This window comes from Pelophylax lessonae, assembly GCF_965119305.1.
Source record: "Pelophylax lessonae genome assembly, contig: HAP1_SCAFFOLD_258, whole genome shotgun sequence".
Lineage (NCBI taxonomy): Eukaryota > Metazoa > Chordata > Amphibia > Anura > Ranidae > Pelophylax > Pelophylax lessonae.
This window is the reverse complement of record NW_028120082.1, coordinates 55,745-82,802: the sequence shown is the minus strand read 5'-3', so window position 1 is coordinate 82,802 and position 27,058 is coordinate 55,745. Positions and strand designations below refer to the sequence as shown.

Genomic DNA, 27,058 nt, shown 5'->3' with positions numbered 1-27,058 from the left:
TGCAGTCTGGGAGGTCAGAGCAGATACAAGTTTATTAGGATGAAGGTCAGAGTAGCTCGGCTCACCAAGGTGCAGTCTGGGAGGTCAGAGCAGATACAAGTTTATTAGGATGAAGGTCGGAGTAGCTCGGCTCACCTAGGTGTAGTCTGGGAGGTCAGAGCAGATACAAGTTTATTAGGATGAAGGTCAGAGTAGCTCGGCTCACCTAGGTACAGTCTGGGAGGTCAGAGCAGATACAAGTTTATTAGGATGAAGGGCAGAGTAGCTTGGCTCACCTAGGTGCAGTCTGGGAGGTCAGAGCAGATACAAGTTTATTAGGATGAAGGTCGGAGTAGCTCGGCTCACCTAGGTACAGTCTGGGAGGTCAGAGCAGATACAAGTTTATTAGGATGAAGGTCAGAGTAGCTCGGCTCACCTAGGTACAGTCTGGGAGGTCAGAGCAGATACAAGTTTATTAGGATGAAGGTCAGAGTAGCTCGGCTCACCTAGGTACAGTCTGGGAGGTCAGAGCAGATACAAGTTTATTAGGATGAAGGTCGGAGTAGCTCGGCTCACCTAGGTGTAGTCTGGGAGGTCAGAGCAGATACAAGTTTATTAGGATGAAGGTCAGAGTAGCTCGGCTCACCTAGGTACAGTCTGGGAGGTCAGAGCAGATACAAGTTTATTAGGATGAAGGTCAGAGTAGCTCGGCTCACCTAGGTACAGTCTGGGAGGTCAGAGCAGATACAAGTTTATTAGGATGAAGGGCAGAGTAGCTCGGCTCACCTAGGTACAGTCTGGGAGGTCAGAGCAGATACAAGTTTATTAGGATGAAGGTCAGAGTAGCTCGGCTCACCTAGGTGTAGTCTGGGGGGTCAGAGCAGATACAAGTTTATTAGGATGAAGGTCGGAGTAGCTCGGCTCACCTAGGTGCAGTCTGGGAGGTCAGAGCAGATACAAGTTTATTAGGATGAAGGGCAGAGTAGCTTGGCTCACCTAGGTGCAGTCTGGGACGTCTGAGAAAGGACAAGGTGGCTTGGAAGTGTTTGCTGCAGGTTTTGTTCGGTGGAGGTTTTCCGGTAGGTATGAAGGTGGGTGCTCCTCCCAAGTATTGTACCCATACATTTCTTCTCACCTACATGAACCCTCTGATGTCTGACCAGTGCAGAGTTGGCGAGGAAGCTTTTGCCACAGTGAGCACAAATATAGGGTCTCTCTCCTGTGTGGGTCCTTTTATGAATGATGAGATGGGAGCTCTGAGCAAAGGCCTTTCCACACACTGTGCAGACATGAGGCCTCTCCCCCCGATGGGCCCTTTGATGGCGGAATAGATTGGAGCTCTGCGTGAAGGACTTCCCGCACTCACACACGTAGGGTCTTTCCCGTGTGTGCACATGTTGATGGGCGATGAGGTGGGAGCTGCAGTTAAAGCTTTTCTCACATCGCTGACACTGGAATGGCTTCTTTATGGAGAATCTTTTTATAGGTGGCCCCGACTGGGTTTTATATTGATCACAACGGTCCAGGGTTTTATCGCTCTCATTTGCTACCTGGAGAGTCCCCACCTCTTGGCTTTGACCAGGGTATCGGACTCTGCCCGATGTCATTGGTGATGGTCCTAGGTTCTTGAAGGAGATCTGTAGTTTGTGTTGTACATTCCGATTATCACAGTCTGGTAAGTGGAGATCAGTAGGTGACCTTTCCTGCTTCATAATGGCCATGTTTTCTACTGAAACAGAGAAAACGGTATCAACAACCTGAAGACTCACGCTTCCAAACGACACCATTTTCACATATTTCCTGGTGATATGGTAATGTGACATCAACGGGTGACTGCCATGTGCCTAGTTCGCATACAAATCAATGAGCACAAGCTGACCCCAACAGGGAGGCCATGAGCTGGCCAAGTGTTTTCACAGTCAAGGAAAACATATGTAAGAAAACTGTGGCTGCCATTTCCTCAGTGGTCCTCCTCCCCCACAGCTGCCATTTCCTCAGAGGTCCTCCTCCCCCACAGCTGCCATTTCCTCAGTGGTCCTCCTCCCCCACAGCGGCCATTTCCTCAGTGGTCCTCCTCCCCCACAGCGGCAATTTCCTCAGAGGTCCTCCTCCCCCACAGCTGCCATTTCCTCAGTGGTCCTCCTCCCCCACAGCTGCCATTTCCTCAGTGGTCCTCCTCCCCCACAGCTGCCATTTCCTCAGTGGTCCTCCTCCCCCACAGCGGCAATTTCCTCAGAGGTCCTCCTCCCCCACAGCTGCCATTTCCTCAGAGGTCCTCCTCCCTCATTGCTGCCATTTCCTCAATGGGTCTCCTCCCCCACAGCTGCCATTTCCTCAGTGGTCCTCCTCCCTCATTGCTGCCATTTCCTCAGAGGTCCTCCTCCCCCACAGCTGCCATTTCCTCAGAGGTCCTCCTCCCCCATTTCTGCCATTTCCTCAATGGGTCTCCTCCCCCATTGCGGCCATTTCCTCAGTGGTCCTCCTCCCCCACAGCTGCCATTTCCTCAGTGGTCCTCCTCCCCCACAGCGGCAATTTCCTCAGAGGTCCTCCTCCCCACAGCTGTCATTTCCTCAGGGGTCCTCCTCCCCCACAGCTGCCATTTCCTCAGTGGTCCTCCTCCCCCACAGCTGCCATTTCCTTAGTGGTCCTCCTCCCCCACAGCGGCAATTTCCTCAGAGGTCCTCCTCCCCCACAGCTGTCATTTCCTCAGTGGTCCTCCTCCCCCACAGCTGTCATTTCCTCAGTGGTCCTCCTCCCCCACAGCTGCCATTTCCTCAGTGGTCCTCCTCCCCCACAGCTGCCATTTCCTCAGTGGTCCTCCTCCCCCACAGTGGCCATTTCCTCAGTGGTCCTCCTCCCCCACAGCGGCCATTTCCTCAGTGGTCCTCCTCCCCCACAGCTGTCATTTCCTCAGTGGTCCTCCTTCCCCACAGCTGCAATTTCCTCAGAAGTCCTCCTCCCCCACAGCTGCCATTTCCTCAGAGGTCCTCCTCCCTCATTGCTGCCATTTCCTCAGAGGTCCTCCTCCCTCATTGCTGCCATTTCCTCAATGGGTCTCCTCCCCCACAGCTGCCATTTCCTCAGTGGTCCTCCTCCCCCATTTCTGCCATTTCCTCAATGGGTCTCCTCCCTCATTGCTGCCATTTCCTCAGTGGTCCTCCTCCCCCACAGCGGCCATTTCCTCAGAGGTCCTCCTCCCCCACAGCGGCCATTTCCTCAGTGGTCCTCCTCCCCCACAGCTGCCATTTCCTCAATGGGTCTCCTCCCCCACAGCTGCCATTTCCTCAGTGGTCCTCCTCCCCCACAGCGGCCATTTCCTCAGAGGTCCTCCTCCCCCACAGCTGTCATTTCCTCAGTGGTCCTCCTCCCCCACAGCTGTCATTTCCTCAGTGGTCCTCCTCCCCCACAGCTGCAATTTCCTCAGAAGTCCTCCTCCCCCACAGCTGCCATTTCCTCAGAGGTCCTCCTCCCTCATTGCTGCCATTTCCTCAGTGGTCCTCCTCCCCCACAGCTGCCATTTCCTCAGTGGTCCTCCTCCCCCACAGCTGCCATTTCCTCAGTGGGTCTCCTCCCCCACAGCGGCCATTTCCTCAGAGGTCCTCCTCCCCCACAGCTGCCATTTCCTCAATGGGTCTCCTCCCCCACAGCTGCCATTTCCTCAGTGGTCCTCCTCCCCCCACAGCGGCCATTTCCTCAGAGGTCCTCCTCCCCCACAGCGGCCATTTCCTCAGTGGTCCTCCTCCCCCACAGCTGCCATTTCCTCAATGGGTCTCCTCCCCCACAGCTGCCATTTCCTCAGTGGTCCTCCTCCCCCACAGCGGCCATTTCCTCAGAGGTCCTCCTCCCCCACAGCTGTCATTTCCTCAGTGTTCCTCCTCCCCCACAGCTGTCATTTCCTCAGTGGTCCTCCTCCCCCACAGCTGCAATTTCCTCAGAAGTCCTCCTCCCCCACAGCTGCCATTTCCTCAGAGGTCCTCCTCCCTCATTGCTGCCATTTCCTCAATGGGTCTCCTCCCCCACAGCTGCCATTTCCTCAGTGGTCCTCCTCCCTCATTGCTGCCATTTCCTCAGAGGTCCTCCTCCCCCACAGCTGCCATTTCCTCAGAGGTCCTCCTCCCCCATTTCTGCCATTTCCTCAATGGGTCTCCTCCCCCATTGCGGCCATTTCCTCAGTGGTCCTCCTCCCCCACAGCTGCCATTTCCTCAGTGGTCCTCCTCCCCCACAGCGGCAATTTCCTCAGAGGTCCTCCTCCCCACAGCTGTCATTTCCTCAGTGGTCCTCCTCCCCCACAGCTGCCATTTCCTCAATGGGTCTCCTCCCCCACAGCTGCCATTTCCTCAGTGGTCCTCCTCCCCCCACAGCGGCCATTTCCTCAGAGGTCCTCCTCCCCCACAGCGGCCATTTCCTCAGTGGTCCTCCTCCCCCACAGCTGCCATTTCCTCAATGGGTCTCCTCCCCCACAGCTGCCATTTCCTCAGTGGTCCTCCTCCCCCACAGCGGCCATTTCCTCAGAGGTCCTCCTCCCCCACAGCTGTCATTTCCTCAGTGGTCCTCCTCCCCCACAGCTGTCATTTCCTCAGTGGTCCTCCTCCCCCACAGCTGCAATTTCCTCAGAAGTCCTCCTCCCCCACAGCTGCCATTTCCTCAGAGGTCCTCCTCCCTCATTGCTGCCATTTCCTCAATGGGTCTCCTCCCCCACAGCTGCCATTTCCTCAGTGGTCCTCCTCCCTCATTGCTGCCATTTCCTCAGAGGTCCTCCTCCCCCACAGCTGCCATTTCCTCAGAGGTCCTCCTCCCCCATTTCTGCCATTTCCTCAATGGGTCTCCTCCCCCATTGCGGCCATTTCCTCAGTGGTCCTCCTCCCCCACAGCTGCCATTTCCTCAGTGGTCCTCCTCCCCCACAGCGGCAATTTCCTCAGAGGTCCTCCTCCCCACAGCTGTCATTTCCTCAGTGGTCCTCCTCCCCCACAGCTGCCATTTCCTCAGTGGTCCTCCTCCCCCACAGCTGCCATTTCCTCAGTGGTCCTCCTCCCCCACAGCGGCAATTTCCTCAGAGGTCCTCCTCCCCCACAGCTGTCATTTCCTCAGTGGTCCTCCTCCCCCACAGCTGTCATTTCCTCAGTGGTCCTCCTCCCCCACAGCTGCCATTGCCTCAGTGGTCCTCCTCCCCCACAGCTGCCATTTCCTCAGTGGTCCTCCTCCCCCACAGCGGCCATTTCCTCAGTGGTCCTCCTCCCCCACAGCTGTCATTTCCTCAGTGGTCCTCCTCCCCCACAGCCTCAATTTCCTCAGAAGTCCTCCTCCCCCACAGCTGCCATTTCCTCAGAGGTCCTCCTCCCTCATTGCTGCCATTTCCTCAGAGGTCCTCCTCCCTCATTGCTGCCATTTCCTCAATGGGTCTCCTCCCCCACAGCTGCCATTTCCTCAGTGGTCCTCCTCCCCCATTTCTGCCATTTCCTCAATGGGTCTCCTCCCTCATTGCTGCCATTTCCTCAGTGGTCCTCCTCCCCCACAGCTGACATTTCCTCAGTGGTCCTCCTCCCCCACAGCTGACATTTCCTCAGTGGTCCTCCTCCCCCACAGCTGTCATTTCCTCAGTGGTCCTCCTCCCCCACAGCTGCCATTTCCTCAGTGGTCCTCCTCCCCCACAGCTGCCATTTCCTCAGTGGTCCTCCTCCCCCACAGCTGCCATTTCCTCAGAGGTCCTCCTCCCCCATTTCTGCCATTTCCTCAGTGGTCCTCCTCCCCCATTGCTGCCATTTCCTCAGTGGTCCTCCTCCCCCATTGCTGCCATTTCCTCAGTGGTCCTCCTCCCCCATTGCTGCCATTTCCTCAGTGGTCCTCCTCCCCCATTGCTGCCATTTCCCTTAATGGGTCTCCTCCCCCATTGCGGCCATTTCCTCAGTGGTCCTCCTCCCCCACAGCTGTCATTTCTGCAGTGGTCCTCCTCCCCCACAGCTGCCATTTCCTCAATGGGTCTCCTCCCCCATTGCGGCCATTTCCTCAGTGGTCCTCCTCCCCCATTGCTGCCATTTCCTCAGTGGTCCTCCTCCCCCATTGCTGCCATTTCCTCAGTGGTCCTCCTCCCCCATTGCTGCCATTTCCTCAATGGGTCTCCTCCCCCATTGCTGTCATTTCCTCAATGGGTCTCCTCCCCCATTGCTGTCATTTCCTCAATGGGTCTCCTCCCCCATTGCGGCCATTTCCTCAGTGGTCCTCCTCCCCATTGCTGTCATTTCCTCAGTGAACCTCCTCCCCCACAGCTGCCATTTCCTCAGTGGTCCTCCTCCCCCACAGCTGTCATTTCTGCAGTGGTCCTCCTCCCCCATTGCTGCCATTTCTGCAGTGGTCCTCCTCCCCCATTGCTGCCATTTCCTCAGTGGTCCTCCTCCCCCATTGCTGCCATTTCCGCAGTGGTCCTCCTCCCCCATTGCTGCCATTTCCTCAGTGGTCCTCCTCCCCCATTGCTGCCATTTCCTCAATGGGTCTCCTCCCCCATTGCTGCCATTTCCTCAATGGGTCTCCTCCCCCATTGCTGTCATTTCCTCAACGGGTCTCCTCCCCCATTGCTGTCATTTCCTCAACGGGTCTCCTCCCCCATTGCTGCCATTTCCTCAATGGGTCTCCTCCCCCATTGCTGTCATTTCCTCAACGGGTCTCCTCCCCCATTGCGGCCATTTCCTCAGTGGTCCTCCTCCCCCACAGCTGCCATTTCCTCAGTGGTCCTCCTCCCTCATTTCTGCCATTTCCTCAGTGGTCCTCCTCCCCCATTGCTACCATTTCCTCAGTGGTCCTCCTCCCCCACAGCTGCCATTTCCTCAGTGGTCCTCCTCCCCCATTGCTGCAATTTCCTCAGTGGTCCTCCTCCCCCATTGCTGGCATTTTCTCAGTGGTCCTCCTCCCCCATTGCTGGTATTTCCTCAGTGGTCCTCCTCCCCCATTGCTGTCATTTTCTTAGCAGTCCTCCTTCCCCATTGCTGCCATTTCCTCAATGGGCCTCCTTCCCCATTGCTGTCATTTTCTTAGCAGTCCTTCTCCCCTATTGCTGGTATTTCCTCAGTGGTCCTCCTCCCCCATTGCTGTCATTTCCTTAGTGGTCCCCCTCCCCCTGGCTGCCTTACCTCAAGGGGCCCCCTTCCCTATTTCTGTCATTTCCTCAGTGGTTCTCCTCCCCAATTGCGGCCATCTTTCTTTACTTGTCTTAGGTGCCTGCTTGCAGATCTACCGGCCAAGATGGTGTCACTCATTCCTGTGATAGAACCTGACAGCAAACATCCTTTCTGTTCAGTGCTGGAGGAAAACATCTATTGCCCATCTTTTGTTCTACTGCCTTTGCCTTACTGCAGGACCTGTCCTCCCCACTCCTGAATTAGGCCTGCAGTACAGACTTGCCTCAATGCTTCCTTCCTTCCACATACAAGAACATTTTTTTTTTCTTTTTGCTGCCTTTGTCCCCACTGATCAGATTTCCACACACTTCCTGCCTGACATTTATCAGAGACAGGAAGTGGAGACATTTTCCCTAACTTGCCATCCTGTCTGAGGTCTGACAGACAGGAAACGAGGCAAAATCTACCAAATGAGGACACAATCAGCAATAAAAATTAACAGTTATTCTAAGTCTTCTATCATTCACCCAAAATTAAAAGAAAAATGATTTGAAGAAAACCCCAATCTTAACCCTAAAAGGAAAAAAAATTAGGATAAAAGCTGCTCTGAACACTACAGAGTTAAAGGGGAGTCCTGCAGCATACCGGGCCTCAGGGGTCTGACACCTATGGAGTCCTATGGCATACATGGGGCTCAATGTCTAAGGATGGCCTTTTTTGCTACATCCAGACTTGGAACACCTCAGTTGCCTGAGCAAGATCTTTTTGCTCTCACATCCCTAATTGGAACATAGCGTCCTTGTTTCCTCCACATCCAGAATTTGAACAAAGTGTCTGTTTCCTCTACATCCAGAATAGCGTCATAGTAGGACCTTGTTTCTCTTACCTCCGGAGTGGTAACAGTGTCAGAGAAGGGCCTCATTTCTCCTATATTCAGAGTGGGAACATAGTGTTGGAGCAGGACCATGGTTCTCAAACATCAAGAGTTGGACCCATTTGGCTGAACATGATCTTGTTTCTTTAACATCCAGAGTGGTAGCAGTGTCTTTGTAGGACCATGTTTCTTCTACATCCAGAGTTGGGACCTATTGTCTGAGCAGGATCTCATTTCTCCAACATCGAGAGTTGGGTCTCAATATCTGCATAGGACCCTGGTTTCTCCTATAAAGATTGACAATAACTGGAAGGCTTTCCAGAAGAATTCCGTCTAATCCTGGGAAAGCGGACTATAACTTGACTCCTTTACTGTGGCCAGGAGCTCCCCGATAAAAGGCCTTTTCAGCCTCCAGACTAAAAGATCTCTGGAAAACAACTCTGAGGATGAAATACTTCCTGGAACTTCTTCTGTCACATAAGTCTGAGTTCTGCATATTTCTCAGCATGGAGGATGTCTGCCAAGGACAAAGTACCCACACCACCCACCATATTTTGCTGAAAACGTCCCATGTAGAAAATAAATATTCTGGCGGTGCTTTTATATTTCCTATTTTTATGTAAACCCCACAAGAGTTAAATTGGATAGTAGATAGAATGAGCCCATTTCTTTCAAGCATACGATTCCCATCCCCCATCCCACCACACACACTGAGCTTTGGTTTCCCAGGCTGACAGATTACTCACCCTGGAAATCATCCGATGATCCTGCCACATAGGTGTCGGTGAAGCTGCTTCCTGGAACATTCCGTGAAATGCCTGGCTCCTCGGTTATAGTATTCATGCAGGAATCTTTGCAGGTCTCAGGAAATGTCCTTGAGTACGTATTAAGGCCCGAGTCATTTATAAAGGATCCCGCATTGGAATCTGTGTGATTGGCAGACGCTGCATAACTTGGCAGGCTGTTTCCCTTTAATACATCTAGAAAGGGGTTTTGATAGGAGTCAGAGAGGGGGCTCCTGGGGGTGTCTGCCTGAGAGTCGGTGTACAGGTTCAATTTGCCATTGCAGGTTGTAGACTCGGTTGGAGCCACAGTCACTTCTTCAATCTCGGTGGGTGGGACCGTCTCCGTCTTCACAGTCAATGAACCTGGAACCAGAAAAAGAATGTAACCTTTCATCGTTCTGACACGATAAGGAAGAATCACAACTAAAAACAACGATGATGTAATGGGTGTGCACTGGTTCAGACATCGATTATCATTGTTTGATAACTGGGAGAGGATGTGATGGATGTGCACTGGCTCGGACATTGATTATCATTGTCTGATAACTGGGAGAGGATGTGATAGATGTGCACTGGCTCGGACATCGATTATCATTGTCTGACAACTGGGAGAGGATGTGATGGATGTGCACTGGCTCGGACATCGATTATCATTGTCTGATAACTGGGAGAGGATGTGATGGATGTGCACTGGCTCGGACATCGATTATCATTGTCTGATAACTGGGAGAGGATGTGATGGATGTGCACTGGCTCTGACATCGATTATCATTGTCTGACAACTGGGAGAGGATGTGATGGATGTGCACTGGCTCGGACATTGATTACCATTGTCTAGATAACTGGGAGAGGATGTGATGGATGTGCACTGGCTTGGACATCGATTATCATTGTCTGATAACTGGGAGAGGATGTGATGGATGTGCACTGGTTCGGACATCGATTATCATTGTCTGATAACTGGGAGAGGATGTGATGGATGTACACTGGTTCGGACATTGATTACCATTGTCTGATAACTGGGAGAGGATGTGATGGATGTACACTGGTTCGGACATTGATTACCATTGTCTAGATAACTGGGAGCGGACATTACGTGATTAATGCACACTGCCTCGGACATCGATTATCATTGTCTGATAACTTGGAGAGGAACTGGTGGATGTACAATGGTTCAGACATTATCATTGTCTGATAACTGGGAGAGGATGTGATGGATGTGCACTGGCTCGGACATCGATTATCATTGTCAGAAAACTGGGAGGACATTATGTGATGGATGTGCACTGGCTTGGAGATTTATTATCATTATCCGATAACTGGGAGGACATTACGTGATGGATGTACACTGGCTCGGAGATTTATTATCATTGACTGATAACTGGGAGAGGACATTACGTGATGGATGTACACTGGCTTGGAGATTTATTATCATTAGCCGATAACTGGGAGGACATTACGTGATGGATGTACACTGGTTCGGAGATTTATTATCATTGTCCAATAACTGGCAAAGGACATTATGTGATGGATGTACACTGGTTCGGACATCGATTATTGTCCGATAACTGGGGGGACATTACGTGATGGATGTACACTGGCTGGGAGATTTATTATCATTGACTGATAACTGGGAGAGGACATTATGTGATGGATGTACACTGGCTCGGAGATTTATTATCATTGTCTGATAACTGGGAGAGGACATTATGTGATGGATGTACACTGGTTTCGGAGATTTATTATCATTGACTGATAACTGGGAGAGGACATTACGTGATGGATGTACACTGGCTCGGAGATTTATTATCATTGACTGATAACTGGGAGAGGACATTATGTGATGGATGTACACTGGCTCGGAGATTTATTATCATTGACTGATAACTGGGAGAGGACATTATGTGATGGATGTACACTGGCTCGGAGATTTATTATCATTGTCGGATAACTGGGAGAGGACATGGTATGTTGGATGTACACTGGCTCGGAGATTTATTATCATTGTCTGATAACTGGGAGAGGACATGGTGTGATGGATGTGCACTGGCTTGGACATCGATTATCATTGTCTGATAACTGGGAGAGGATGTGATGGATGTACACTGGTTCGGACATTGATTACCATTGTCTAGATAACTGGGAGCGGACATTACGTGATGAATGCACACTGCCTCGGACATCGATTATCATTGTCTGATAACTTGGAGAGGAACTGGTGGATGTACAATGGTTCAGACATTATCATTGTCTGATAACTGGGAGAGGATGTGATGGATGTGCACTGGCTCGGACATCGATTATCATTGTCAGAAAACTGGGAGGACATTATGTGATGGATGTGCACTGGCTTGGAGATTTATTATCATTATCCGATAACTGGGAGGACATTACGTGATGGATGTACACTGGCTCGGAGATTTATTATCATTGACTGATAACTGGGAGAGGACATTACGTGATGGATGTACACTGGCTTGGAGATTTATTATCATTAGCCGATAACTGGGAGGACATTACGTGATGGATGTACACTGGTTCGGAGATTTATTATCATTGTCCGATAACTGGCAAAGGACATTATGTGATGGATGTACACTGGTTCGGACATCGATTATTGTCCGATAACTGGGGGGACATTACGTGATGGATGTACACTGGCTCGGAGATTTATTATCATTGACTGATAACTGGGAGAGGACATTATGTGATGGATGTACACTGGTTTCGGAGATTTATTATCATTGACTGATAACTGGGAGAGGACATTACGTGATGGATGTACATTGGCTCGGAGATTTATTATCATTGACTGATAACTGGGAGAGGACATTATGTGATGGATGTACACTGGCTCGGAGATTTATTATCATTGACTGATAACTGGGAGAGGACATTATGTGATGGATGTACACTGGCTCGGAGATTTATTATCATTGTCGGATAACTGGGAGAGGACATGGTATGTTGGATGTACACTGGCTCGGAGATTTATTATCATTGTCTGATAACTGGGAGAGGACATGGTGTGATGGATGTGCACTGGCTTGGACATCGATTATCATTGTCTGATAACTGGGAGAGGATGTAATGAGATGTACACTGGCTTGAACGATGATTATCATTGTCTGATAACTGGGAGAGGACATAATAGAGGACAGTGATTCAATCACCCTGAGACAATTACCTAGCAGACTGCTCCTGGAGTACAATACACATTATTATAAGTGTAAACACAGAATCCAATCCACATAGATAACAGGTTAGTAAATCAGCATATTCAATAATGTGTGGAAGACAGGTGGTTGAGCTGATGATATTAGCATCTGATAAGAGTCTGGCTGTATGAAGCAGTCTCTTATTGGTAAAAGGCAGCTAGGCCTTAACATGAATCCTAGGTCTAGAGTTCCAGAGTCTTCATATGTTGCTTGAGATCTATTGTTGACAAATATTACCATATTGTCAGGGTCCATTATTTTCTTGGTCACCATGTGCCTCTAATAGACACATGGTGACTTACACATAGGAGGAACTGGGGAAGCTGGACAAGGAGTTTCCCGACCTCTCTAAAGGTAATTTGGGTTCCACAAGCCCCATGCCCAAAGTGACTCCTGTCACAGATGTACACTGGCTCGGACATCGATGGTCATTTTATAACTGGGAGAGGACTTGGTGGATGTGCACTGGCTCGGACATTGATTATCATGGTCTGATACCTGGGAGAGGACATGCTGGGTGTACACTGGCTCGAGCATCGATTATCATTGTCTGATAACTAGGAGAGGACATGGGTGGATGTGCACTGGTTCGGACACTGATTATCATTGTCCGATACCTGGGAGAGGACATGCTGGTTGTACACTGGCTCAGAAATCGACGATTATTATCATCATTATTCCTAATTTTGAAGGACAGCTTAATGACTAGAATGGAACCAGCTGATTGGTAAAAGCCAACATGGTTCCAAGATATAACCCTGGAAATAACCAATAAGCCAAAGAATAATATGCAAACCATTGGAGGACATAAGAGACTATATAGTCAGGAAACCCGAATCATTAGAGGTAACCAGCGTGGATTTATCAGAATGTATAACCCATTGAGGGGGAAATGACTGTTCTCTGGATGAAGGAAGGCCCGTGGATGTGGTGTAGGAATGGTGGTGAATGATGGATTCTGCGAAGGGGACTGTTTTATGGATGGAGGAAGGCCTGTGGACATGGTCTAGGAATGGTGATGAATGATGGATTCTGCGAAGGTAACTGTTCTCTGGATGAAGGCCTATGGATGTGGTGTAGGAATGGTGATGAATGATGGATTCGGTGAAGGCATCTCATAGCTCCCCATAAATGCTCCATCTACCAACGAAGATCTTTCAGCATTGAATAGTATCTGGAGCATGTGTAGAGGGTGGGGGTTGCGGCCATATTTTCTTAGTTGTGTGGAGTGGTGTGTCCAGGGCCCAGTCCTGGGACAAATTCTGGAACTTGCCCATGAATGATATAGGGGTTGGCAAACATACAGTATTTCACAAAAGTACACCCCTCACATCTTTTCATGTGACAACACTGAAGAAATGACACTTTGCTACAATGTAAAGTAGTGAGTGTACAGCTTGTATAACAGTGTAAATTTACTGTCCCCTCAAAATAACTCAACACAGCCATTAACCACTTTAAGACCGGAAGATTTTGCTGCTCAAAGACCAGGCCACTTTTCTCAACTTGGCACTGCGTGACTTTAACTGACAATTGCGCGGTCATGCAATGCTGTACCCAAACAAATTTTTTTTTTCCACAAGCAGAGCTTTCTTTTGGTGGTATTTGATCACCTTTGCGCTTTTTATTTTTTGCGATATTAATAAAAAAAAGTGATAATTTTGCGAAAAAAACGGAATTTTTGTAAAATCTTACCTGTAAAATTCCTTTCTCTGAGTCCTCCGACAGTCGCCGCCTCTTCATATTCGTCACATATGGGGTATTAGACTTTGCTCCGAAGGAGTAGCTAGGCAACAGAATATGTTAACAATAAAGCTTTAACATATCCCACCCTCAAGGGGTGGTCCCCTCAGTCAATACCCTCCTACTTCCTGCAACCATATCTCAGTTTTAGTGGAATAGCAGTAGAGTATACATTCAAACCCCAAAAGAGGGGCGGGGGCGGCGACTGTCGGAGGACTCAGAGAAAGGAATTTTACAGGTAAGATTTTACAAAAATTCCGTTTTCTCTTACGTCCTCCGACAGTCGCCGCCTCTTCATATTCGTCACATATGGGGACGTCCCAAAGCAGTGCAAACATGAGGGGTGGGAAACGCATCCGCGCCGAAAGGCAACGCAGTCTCCACATCAAAGAAAGGAACCTTACCAAAGGAAGGAACTAGCTGGGCAACAGCAAAAATAAGTGCTCAACAGGAGCAACAACCCAGGAAAAGACAAAAAACCAGGGGATACAAAACTTATCCCAACAGCCAGGAGTCCCCAACAAGGGACCCTAGGGAACAGCCGCACTAAGAACCTTGCGGCCAAAGGAAGCATCCGCCGATGCCTGAACATCTACTTTGTAGAATTTTGTGAAAGTGTGCACGGTCGACCAAGTCGCCGCCTTACACACCTGGGCTACAGAAGCCCCATGACGACAGGCCCAAGACGTACTCAGAGATCTAGTAGAGTGCGCCTTCACAGGCACAGGGGAAACCTTCCCCTGCAAGGCATAAGCCTGTTCAATGGTCTGCCTGATCCATTTGGCAATGGTAGAGGCGGAAGCCGCCATGCCCTTCCGAGGACCCTCTGGAAGAACAAACAAGGAGTCCGTCTTTCGAAAAGACTCAGTCGATTTAAGGTAAACCCTAATCGCTCGAACAACATCCAGAGAATGCAATCTCACCTCCTTAGGATGTTTAGGCTTCGTGCACAACGAAGGCAAAACAATATCCTCGTTAAGATGGAATTCCGAAACTCGTTTCGGCAGAAAAGAAGGATTAGGTCGCAAGACCACCTTATCCAAATGAACAACCAGGTACGGAGACTTGCAGGACAAAGCCGCCAGTTCCGACACTCTGCGAGCCGAAGTGATCGCCACCAAAAAGGCGACCTTTTTGGACAACATAGACAACGAGATCTCCCTGATCTGTTCAAAAGGAGCACGTTGTAACACAGACAGGACTAGATTCAAGTCCCAAGGGGACAAGGGATCCCTCCTAGGAGGAACCAGATGCCGCACACCCTGAATAAAAGTGCCAACCAAGGAGTTGGAAGCTACGGGACGTTGAAACAGAACGGCCAGCGCAGACACCTGACCCTTTATCGTAGCCAGCGCCAAACGCTGATCGACACCCGTCTGAAGGAAAGACAGCACACGGGAAACCGAGTACGTGCGGGGTGAAAACCCCCTGGACTCACACCAGGCAAAATAGGCCTTCCAAGTACGGTAATAAACCTTTCCCGAGGAAGACTTCCTCGCGTTGATCAAGGTATGAACAACCTCTGGAGAGAGACCCTTCTCCTTCAGGACCTCGGTCTCAACAGCCAGGCCGTCAAAGCCAGCGACTGTAAAGCAGGATGGTAAATCGGTCCTTGAGACAGTAGATCGTCCCGAAGAGGCAGACGCCAGGGGGCGTCGACCGCCAGATTCACGAGGTCTGCGTACCAGGACCGGCGAGGCCAGTCCGGTGCCACAAGAATCACCGTGCTGCGTTCCGAATGTAACCTGCGAAGGAACCGGGACAGCAACTGAATCGGTGGAAACGCGTACATCAGCCTGTACTGATGCCACGGGGCCACTAACGCGTCCGACGCGTCCGCCCGAGGGTCGCGCGTCCTTGCCACGAACCTCTTCACCTTGTAGTTGAGGCGAGACGCGAACAGGTCCACATCTGGAAGACCCCACTTCGCGCACAACATCTGGAAGACAGCCGGGTGGAGAGACCATTCCCCCTGATCCAGGGTCTGGCGACTCAGATAGTCCGCCTGCCAGTTCTCCACTCCCGGAATGTGAACCGCCGTTATCGCCGGGACATGAGTCTCGGCCCAAGACAGAATGTCGGCCACTTCTCGAGCCGCTCGGGCACTCCTGGTGCCCCCTTGGTGGTTGATGTAGGCCACCGCCGTGGCATTGTCCGTCTGCACCCGAACCGGGCAGCCCTGCAGCCGGTCCGTCCAGCGATGAAGACAGAGCCTTATCGCACGCAATTCCAGAATGTTGATCGGGAGGGAAGACTCCCCCTCCGACCAGGTCCCCTGGGCGGACAGAACGCCCAGAACACCACCCCAGCCCGACAGGCTGGCATCCGTGGTGATTATCGTCCACGAGATCGGACGAAACGACTTGCCCCCGGACACCAACGGGGACTGGAGCCACCACAGGAGGTTTTCCCTGGTGCGATGACCCAACGAGATCTGAAGATCCAGAGATTGAGGTCGCCCGTCCCACTTGGACAAGATCTCCGCTTGGAGACCCCGCGTGTGAAACTGCGCGAAAGGAATCGCCTCGAAAGCCGAGACCATCAATCCCAGACATCTCATACACGTCCGCAGAGACGAGTTCGGAACGTCCCTGAGGGACCTGACTTCCTCCTGAAGAGTCCTGAGTTTGTCTTCCGGCAGGAAGACCTTCGCCTGCACCGAGTCCAGTATCATTCCCAGATAGGGAAGACGAACCGACGGACTCAGAGTCGACTTTGGAACATTTATCGTCCAACCGAACTCCTGCAGAGTTTGCATCGTGACAGACAGGTCCTTCTCCAGACCCTGACTGGTCGCAGACCGAATCAGAATGTCGTCCAGATACCCCAGGACAGAAATGCCCTGGGCTCTCAATAATGCCAGAACCGGTGCAAGCACCTTGGTGAAGACCCGCGGAGCCGAGGCGAGCCCAAAGGGCAACGCCACGAACTGGTAGTGATCCTCCGCAATGGCAAATCGAAGGTATCTCTGATGACCCTCGAATATGGGGATGTGAAGATACGCATCCTTCAAATCGATGGAGGCCATGAATTCCCCCGGAACCAGGGCAGCCACCACCGAGCGCAGGGATTCCATGTGGAACTTGCGAACCCGCACAGAGCGGTTCAGAGCTTTCAAGTCCAGAATTGGACGAACCTTGCCCTCCTTTCTGGGCACAGTGAACAGATTGGAATAAAACCCCCGAAATCTGTCCCGATGAGGCACCGGAACCACCACTCCCTGAGCCCTCAGGTCCCGCACCGCCAGGCGCAGATCCCGCAGGCGCCCTGGAGACAGTTGTAGATTTGAGGGAAAAAATCTGCTCTCTGGCCGAGAGAGAAACTCGATCTTGTAACCAGATCGAACGATTTCCACAACCCATCTGTCCCGCACACGGGCCAACCAGGGCTGAAGAAAACCGAGCAAGCGTCCCCCCACCCCAAAACCGGGTGAGGGCGCCCCTTCAGGCCGAACTGTTATGGGCCGCAGGTCCGGATTGGCCGGACTTCTGTTTTCCAGACCAGGGCTTCTTCTGAGAGCCCTGGCCCTTGAACGGTTTGCCCTTGTAGTGCGGCCGAAAGGCACGAAAGGACCCCTGAGGGGGCCGAAAATTAGCATGCTTCTTCCCAGAAGCCCCCTTAGCCTTGGGGAAATGGGGCAAGAGAGTGCTCTTACCCCCAGTAATCCCCTTAATCAACACATCCAGGGACTCCCCAAAAAGGCGAGACCCATCATAAGGCAGATTGGCTAAGGTTTTACGTGAAGATTGGTCCACCGACCAACACTTCAACCAAACCAGGCGGCGAGACAACATCGCCACGCTGTGCACACGCGCGGCCAACGGAATCAGGTCCAGGTCCGCATCACACAGATACATGACACCCTGGTGGATCTGATCCACCATATCCAGGGTCGCCGCTGAGGCCGAATCGGCCACTAGGACGCGCCTAAGCATCTGCGTCCAACTTGCGATCGCCTGGGCCGCCATGAGAGAAGCAAACAGAGCCTTAAGCATAGAACCCGTAACAGAATAAGTATGACGGGCAAGAGACTCCAGTCTCCTATCCGTGGCATCACGGAAAATAGGGGATCCCTCTGCCGGGATCGCAGTGGCTTTGTTCAAAACCGCAATAGCATGATCTACCGGCGGAGGCACACACCACCGTTCATCAGTGGCAGGCGAGAAAGGATAACGCAGCTTAAATTTACTTGGTACCGCAAAAGGCTTGCGCAAATCGCGCCATTGGTCCTTAACAGCGCGCTGAAAATCAGCATTGCAGGGAAAGACCTGCGGCGTCCTGCGTTTTCTCTGCGTCCCATAAGCCGCCAAGGCAGCTGGGGGACACACCTCGTCCTGCAAACGTAGCGTCTGCTTAATGGAAGCAATCAACTCATCCATGATTGCAAGCTCTTCAGGCGAGCCAGGGGGAGAATTATCAACCCCCTCAACTTCAGCCTCTACCTCAGACCCCACTAGATCCAGAGAGGAGCGGGACCCCGATAGGGGGGTCCCCGCCAGAACAGCCCCATCACCTTCACCCTCAGAATCAGAGGACAGAGCAACTCTGGGCCGTTTAGTAGATTGAGCAGCCACCAGCATTTGCACCTGTGCAGCAAGGCCAGCCACAATAGTGGCCAAATCCCCCCCTGGGGGGGAAACAGCGGTCCCCTGGCTTTCCACCAAGACTGTGGGAAATTTGCCCTCCTGAGAATCCATTGCCCCTGTATGCCAGACAACCAAGGGTTAACTGCCCCCTTACAGCAAGCGCGGCAAGCGCAGCCCACCGCACCACACTCAGGCACAATGAGACCCCCACAGGGAATATACAGACTGAATACAGGCAATGGAACACAGGAATAGAAGGATAAAACCTGAGGAGACTCCGCTGCTGCTGCTGCCTCGATCGGTGCTTCCAGGAGAGAGGAAGTGATGCTGCCAGGGCGCTCTATGTAAGCCTATGGAGGCTACAAGAAAATGGCCGCCGTGCATGTAAACCATGCGGCCGGAGCGGGCGCCGGCAAAATGGCGCCGTTTGGCGCCGAAATCGCCGCTCCACAGTGCATAAAATCACACACAATATCATCCCATATATGGATACATGTTAGATCGCCGCAGCGATCGCTGTATATGCCCCAACATGCCATTAAAAACATGCCCCACAGCACACAGCTCCTCACACTGCCCAGCCTGACATACTCAGTGTCATACAGCTCCCCCCTCCCCTTGCAGCCCACAGCATGCAGCCGAGAGATAGGGAGACAAGCAGTGTGATTAAAGGCAGGTTACACAGTCCCAGACTGAGACCCCCCCAGACAGACAGGTCCCCACATAGATACACTTACCTCACATGGCGTGGGGAACCCGCACAGGCGAACAAGCCGCTGCACATGAGGCAGGGAGAGTTGCTACTCAAGACGCACACAATGGCGGTTCAGAAACCGCACAGCGTCCGGTGAGGTAGCCACCTCACCAATCATCCCTGCACCGAACAGGGATGGGTCGTTCACCGTGCCAGGAGCGTTACCTGGCTGAACGCTCGATGGCAGACTGGGAAGCCACTGACCCACGACCTGCGACCAGGGGGAGCAGCCCGAGACCCAGTCCGCATGATCCTCTTCGTCCGAAGAACTAACTAATGCTGACAAAAATAACAGCTAAGTAAAGGTAGAGAGAAAACTCAAACAAAATATCAAAAAGAAGAAAGAGTCTGGGACAAAAAGTCCCAGCACAGAGAGAGCCAGCCACTCCTGACAAGCTAGACATTAAAACTGAGATATGGTTGCAGGAAGTAGGAGGGTATTGACTGAGGGGACCACCCCTTGAGGGTGGGATATGTTAAAGCTTTATTGTTAACATATTCTGTTGCCTAGCTACTCCTTCGGAGCAAAGTCTAATACCCCATATGTGACGAATATGAAGAGGCGGCGACTGTCGGAGGACGTAAGAGAAACTGAATTTTTGTAAAATCTTACCGTAAAATTCCTTTCTCAGAGTCATAGTTACATAGTTACATAGTTAGTGAGGCTGAAAAAAGACACAAGTCCATCCAGTTCAACCTATGTGTGTGTGTTTGCTTTTAACCGTACATTGTATACCCCTGTATGTTGTACATTGTATACCCCTGTATGTTGTGGTCTTTAAGGTGTCCATCCAATAGTTTTTTGAAACTATCAATGCTCCCCGCTGATACGACTGCTTGCGGAAGAGAATTCCACATCCTTACCGCTCTTACAGTGAAGAACCCCTTACGCACTTTAAGGTTAAACCGCCTTTCCTCTAGTTTTAGTGAGTGGCCATGTGTCTTATTGTATTCCCTTACTCTAAATAGTTTGTTCCTTATGCTAGGGTCGCCAGTACAGTATTTGTACATTGATATCATATCCCCCCTCAAGCGTCTCTTCTCCAGAGAGAATAGGTTCAGTGCTTGTAGTCTTTCCTCATAGCCGATGTCCTCCATTCCCCTAATTATTTTTGTTGCCCTTCTCTGGACTTTCTCCAGTTCCAGCACATCCTTCCTGAGGACCGGTGCCCAGAACTGGACAGCATACTCCAGATGTGGCCGGACCAGAGTCTTGTAGAGTGGGAGAATAATCTCTTTATTTCTGGAGTGAATCCCCTTTTTTATACAACCCAGTATTCTGTTGGCTTTGCTTGCAGCGGCTTGGCATTGCATGCCACTTCCAAGCCTGTTGTCTACCAGTACCCCCAGGTCCCTTTCCATCCTAGACTCACCCAGAGGTTCCCCCCCTAGAGAGTAGCTTGCTTTCTGGTTTCTGGCCCCCAAGTGCATTACTTTACATTTTTCTACATTAAATCTCATCTGCCATGTAGTTGCCCACCCCGTTATTTTGTTCAGGTCCGCTTGTAAGGTTTCCCCATCCTGCATAGAAGATATTGGCATGCCTAATTTAGTATCATCTGCAAATACTGAGATTGTACTAGATATCCCCTCCTCTAGATCATTTATGAATAAATTAAACAGGATTGGTCCCAGGACAGAACCCTGGGGGACCCCACTTTCCACACCCGCCCAATCCGAGTACTCCCCATTAATCACCACCCTCTGTACTCTCCCCTGGAGCCAGTTCTCTATCCAGGTACTCACCTTATGGTCCATACCTACCTTCCTTAGTTTGTACAGTAAGCGTTTGTGGGGAACGGTGTCAAAGGCCTTTGCAAAGTCCAGATACACCACATCCACAGGCTTACCTTTATCTAAGTGGCAGCTCACTTCATCGTAGAAGGTTAATAGATTGGTTTGGCATGAACGATTTTTCATGAATCCATGCTGATTACTACTTATAATACCGTTTTCATTACTAAAGTCTTGTATGTGGTCCCTTATCATCCCCTCCAAAATTTTGCAGACTACAGATGTTAGGCTGACCGGCCTATAGTTACCCGGGATATATCTCGGCCCCTTTTTAAATATTGGTACCACGTTAGCTTTTTTCCAATCAGCTGGCACCATACCTGTCTGTAAACTATCCTTAAAGATCAAGAATAATGGTCTGGCAATCACCTGACTGAGCTCATTTAGAACCCTTGGGTGCAAGCCATCCGGTCCCGGGGATTTATTTATGTTAAGTTTCTCTAGTTTACCTCTAAGTCTATCCTCTGTTAGCCATGGCGGCACTTCCTGAGGTGTATTATTTAGTTCGGCCTTACAAGCGGGGTTCGTGTAGCCCCCCGATTCCTTTGTGAAGACTGAAGAAAAGAAATTATTTAACACTTCCGCCTTTTCTCTGTCCTCAGTGGCCATTTTTCCTTTATCATCTTTTATGGGGCCAATGTGTTCTGGCCTCGCTTTCTTACTGTTTATATACTTAAAGAACTTCTTGGGGTTCTTTTTACTCTCCTCCGCTATATGTCTCTCGTGTTCTATTTTAGCCGCCCTGATTTCGTCTTTACATTTCTTATTACACTCTTTGTAATGCTTAAATGCTGCCAATGACCCCTCAGTCTTGTATTTTTTGAAGGCCTTTTCTTTAGCTCTAATATACATTTTTATATTGGAGTTTAGCCACCCAGGGTTTAGTTTTGCTCTTTTAAATTTATTTCCCTTTGGAATGCACTGGCCCACCCCCTTGTTAAGTATGCTCTTGAAGCACTCCCATTTTTCCTCCGTGTTCTTTGTTCTCAGGGTTCTATCCCATTTGATATTTTCTAGCAGCGAGCGCAGTTTAGGGAAATTGGCTCTTTTGAAATTCAGTGTCCTTATATTACCCTTGTGTTTCCTATTACTGTAATTAATACTGAAACCAATTGACCTATGGTCACTGTTCCCTAAGTTGTCCCGTATTTCTATATCCGTGATCAGGTCTGTATTGTTGGTAATCAGTAGGTCAAGTACCGCATTGTTTCTTGTCGGTGCATTCACCATCTGACCCATGAAATTGTCCTGCAAAACATTTAGGAACTGCCGAGCCTTGGCTGAATGCGCGGTTCCTTCTGCCCAGTCTATATCAGGATAATTAAAGTCCCCCATTATAATGACATTTCCCATCCTTGCTGCCAATCCTATCTGTAACATGAGGTCCACCTCACCCTCCTCCCTCTGGTTTGGGGGCCTATAGCATACGCCCAATATTACCTTCCCCACCGTGCCTTTCCTTTGAAGCTCTACCCATAGGGATTCTGCCTCGTCCATAGCTCCATTATTAATATCATCCCTCATATTTACCTGTATACTGTTCTTAATATACAAACATACCCCTCCCCCTTTTTTACCCTCTCTATCTCTGCGATAAAGGGAATACCCCTGAATGGTCGCCATCCAATCATGAGAGCTGTCAAACCAAGTCTCAGTTATCCCCACAAAATCTAAGTCCTCCTCAAACATCAGCAGCTCCAGCTCTCCCATCTTGTTGGCCAGGCTTCTGGCATTGGTATATAAGCCTCGTAATTTTGATGTTTTTAGGCTGCTCTCTTGATTTTTCCCCGTACCCACCCTGGGTATAGGGGCTCCGAACACCCTACCACTAATGCCCCCATTTCTGCCCTCTGAAACTTGCTTTCCACTGGCTAATTCTACATCTGTACCCTCCCCCCCATTCCCTAGTTTAAAAGCCCCTCTAACTTTTTGGCCATCCTCTCACCCAGTACGGCTGCACCCACCCCATTTAGGTGCAATCCGTCCCTACCAAAGAGCCGGTGACCGACTGAGAAGTCGGCCCAGTTCTCCAGGAACCCGAAACCCTCCTTACTACACCAGCTCCTCAGCCACTCGTTAACTTCCCTAATCTCCCGCTGCCTCTCTGGTGTGGCTCGAGGTACCGGTAGTATTTCGGAAAATACTACCTTGGAGGTCCTAGTCCTCAACTTAGCGCCTAAGTCCCTGAAATCGTTTAGGACTCTCCGTCTTCCTCTGCCTATGTCATTGGTACCCACGTGTACCATGACAGCTGGGTCTTCCCCAGCCCCACCCAATAATCTGTTCACCCGATCCGCGATGTGCCGAACCCGAGCGCCCGGCAAACAACAGACTGTTCGGCGCACACGGTCTATGTCACAGATTACACTATCTGTCCTTCTAATAATTGAGTCCCCTACCACCAGCACCTGTCTTTCCTTTCCCTTTCTCCCGGCCTCACTGGAGGAGTTCTTCCCCTGGCAGCTAGGGGTGTCGCTCTGCTCCAGCAATGCTGGTCCCTGACTGGTTTCCCCAACATCACACAACGGGGCGTATCTATTGGGGTGCTCCAGCCCAGGATCAGCCTCCTTGCCTTGTCCCCTTCTACCCCTCCTGTCACCCCTCTGCTCTGCTCTGATGCCTGCACCTCCGATACTCCGCCCACCTCTGTGCAGGCCCCTGTCTGCACCTGATTGGTACAATCCTGGCTCTCCTCCGGTATGGACATTCGTCTCAGTGTTGCCAGCTGCTTCCCTAGATTCAGGACCTGAGCTTCCAGGGAAGCAACGTGCTCACATTTTGCGCATTTGTATTCGCCCTCGATCGCATGACCGAGGAACGCATACATATCACAAGATGTACACCGAGTCGCATCTCCACACCCGCCGGGCATTGTACCTACTATCTAATCTAATGGGGATTCAGCGATTTAAGTCTATCCTATGTGGCTATTTCCTGGCTTCCTAACGCTACCTTCTCACCCTCTGGTATTCCGCTCCACTCACTTGACACCGGTCAGTCACCCAACACTCACAATCTCACAGCCCGGTCAGACGCACAACGCTGAGTCGCACAGCCCGGTCAGACGCACAACACTAAGTCGCACAGCCCGGTCAGACGCACAACACTAAGTCGCACAGCCCGGTCAGACGCACAACACTGAGTCGCACAGCCCGGTCAGACGCACCACACTGAGTCGCACAGCCACCGACAGTCGCCGCCACCTCTAAGTCCTCACTAATGGGATGTCCCAAAGCAGTGTAGACATGAGGGGTGGGAGACGCAACCGTAGAAAAAAGTAAACGCAGTACCCACATCAGAGAAAGGAACCTTACACGCATAGTGAGAGAACCTTCTGAGCAAATAGAAAAAAGCTCAACAGGAGCTACAACCCAGGAAAACAAAAAAACCCAGGGGATAAACAACCCAGCAGCCAGGGACCCACAAAAAAACAAGGGTCCCCTATGGCACCGCCGCACTGAGAACTTTGCGGCCAAAGGAGGCATCAGCTGATGCCTGAACATCAATCTTATAGAATTTGGAAAAAGTGTGCACCGACGACCAAGTCGCAGCCTTGCACACCTGGGTCACCGAAGCACGATGCCGGTAGGCCCAGGACGTACTCAAAGATCTGGTAGAGTGCGCCTTAACAGGGAAGGGTGGAACCCGTTCCTTTAAAGCATAGGCCTGTACAATGGTCTGTCTGATCCATTTGGCAATGATCGCCGCAGACGCGGCCATGCCCTTCCGAGGTCCCTCAGGAAGGACAAAGAGGGAATCCAATTTCCTAAAGGATTCAGTGGACGACAGGTATACCCCTAATCGCCCTGACAGCATCCAAGAAATGCAATGCAACCTCCTTAGGATGCTTAGAGCGAAGGCAAAACAATGTCCTCATTAAGGTGAAAGTCAGACACCACCTTAGGAAGAAAAGACGGATGAGGTCGCAAGACCACCTTATCCTTGTGAACCACCAAATAAGGAGAGCGGCAAGACAACGCCGCCAACTCCGACACCCTGCGAGCCGAAGTGATCGCCACCAAAAAGGCAACCTTTTTTGACAGCAGAGGTAACGATATCTCCCGGATGTTTTCAAAGGGAGAACGCTGTAACACGGACAGAACCAAATTCAAGTCCCATGGAGGCAAAGGCTCCCTCCGGGGAGGAGCCAGATGTCGCACACCTTGGATAAAGGTGCGAATTAAGGAATGAGACGCCACAGGGCGTTGAAAAAGAACAGCCAGTGCAGATACCTGGCCCTTTATCGTGGCCAGCGCCAAACGCTGGTCCACACCAGTGTGTAGGAAAGCCAACACTCTCGTCACCGAGTATGAGCGAGGAGAAAACCCCCTGGACTCACACCAGGCAAAATAGGCTTTCCAGGTACGGTAATAAATTTTACCAGATGAGGCTTTCCTAGCTTTGATCAAAGTAGGAATGACCTCAGGGGAGAGACCCTGTCTCTCAGGACCTGGCTTTCAACAGCCAGGCCGTTAAAGCCAGCGACTGTAAAGCAGGATGGAAAATCGGTCCCTGAGACAGTAGATCTTGCCGCAGTGGCAGCCGCCAAGGAGGCTCGACCGCCAGGTGAAGGATGTCTGCGTACCAGGACTGGCGAGGCCAGTCCGGTGCCACCAGAATCACCAAGTTCGTTTCCGAGGCTAGTCTGCGAAGGAACCTGGACAACAGCTGGATCGGAGGAAAGGCATACATCAGACGATACTGATGCCAAGGGGGCACCAATGCATCCGAGGCGTCCGCCCGCGGATCGCGCGTTCTTGCCACGAATCTTTCCACCTTGTGGTTTAGCCGAGACGCAAACAGATTCACGTCCGGGGATCCCCACTTTGCGCACAGCATGTGGAAGACCTCCGGGTGCAGGGACCATTCCCCCTGGTCCAGGGTCTGGCGGCTCAGATAGTCGGCCTGCCAATTCTCCACACCCGGAATATGAACTGCTGAAATTGCCGGGACACAAGTCTCGGCCCAAGACAGAATGTTGGTCACCTCCCGGGCACTCCTGGTGCCCCCTTGGTGGTTGATGTAAGCCACCGCGGTAGCATTGTCCGTCTGTACCCGAACAGGACGGCCCCGAAGGCGATCCGACCACTGGAAGAGACACAGTCTGATCGCTCTCAATTCTAATACATTGATCAGGAGGGAGGATTCCTCCTCCAACCAGGTGCCCTTGGCAGACAGCTTGCCCAGGACTCCATCCCAGCCTGACAGGCTGCCATCCGTGGTAATCACCGTCCACAGTAACGGACGGAAAGATTTTCCTTCTGACACAGCCGGGGACTGAAGCCACCACAGAAGATCCATTCTGGTCTCACAACTCAAGGAGACACTCAGATCCAAGGACTGAGGTAGTCTGTCCCACCTGGCCAGGATCTCCGCTTGAAGAGACCGTGTGTGAAACTGAGCAAAGGGTATCGCCTCGAAGGCCGATACCATCAACCCTAGGGACCGCATGCAGGTCCTGAGTGGCGAGGATGGCTTGTCCCTGAGGGACCTGACCTCGTCCTGTAAGGTTCGGAGCTTGTCCTTCGGCAAGAACACCTTTGCCTGAGCAGAGTCCAGAACCATCCCCAGATAGGGAAGACGAACCGAAGGAGACAAGGTCGACTTCTGCACGTTGATGGTCCATCCGAACTCCTGAAGCGTCTGTACCGTAGTGGACAGATCGCGGAGCAGGCTGTGGCTGGCACTCGACCTTAAGAGGAGATCGTCCAGATATCCCAAGACCGCAAAGCCCTATGTCCTCAGCAGGCCCAGAACAGACGCCAGCACTTTGGTAAACACCCTTGGAGCCGAAGCGAGACCGAAAGGTAACGCCACAAATTGATAGTGGTCCTCCGCTATAGCGAACCGAAGGTACCTCTGGTGCCCCTCGAAAATGGGGATGTGTAGGTACGCATCCTTCAGGTCTATAGAGGCCATGAATTCCCCTGGACTCAGGGAGGATACCACCGAGCGGAGAGACTCCATACGGAACTTCTGAACGCGCACGAAGCGGTTCAGCGCTTTCAGGTCCAGAATAGGACACACCTTGCCCTCCTTTCTGGGCACAGTGAACAGATTGGAATAAAACCCCCGAAAACTGTCCCGATGAGGCACCGGGACAATCACCCCCTGGGCAAGGAGGTCCTGCACCGCCTGATGCAAGTCCTGCAGGCGCCCTGGGGTCAAATGAAGATTTGAGGGAAAGAATTTGTCCGCCGGCCGGGAAAGAAA

The 27,058-nt window shown here is 51.2% G+C and overlaps 1 protein-coding gene across 3 annotated transcripts in view; it reads right to left on the bottom strand.

Moving 5' to 3' along the window:
- The window catches only part of LOC309543587 (uncharacterized protein), a gene marked incomplete at its 5' end in the record, with an annotated part of 92,139 nt that overhangs the window by 9,800 nt on the left and 55,281 nt on the right, over positions 1 to 27,058 (bottom strand). For 2 of the 3 annotated variants that reach the window (XM_082276050.1, XM_082276048.1), the window contains 2 exons: positions 976 to 1,705; positions 8,712 to 9,113. In XM_082276050.1, the coding sequence (XP_082132176.1) occupies positions 976 to 1,705; positions 8,712 to 9,113 (1,132 nt within the window). The remainder of the gene's footprint in view (positions 1 to 975; positions 1,706 to 8,711; positions 9,114 to 27,058) is intronic. The other variant, XM_082276049.1, reaches the window with a different exon arrangement.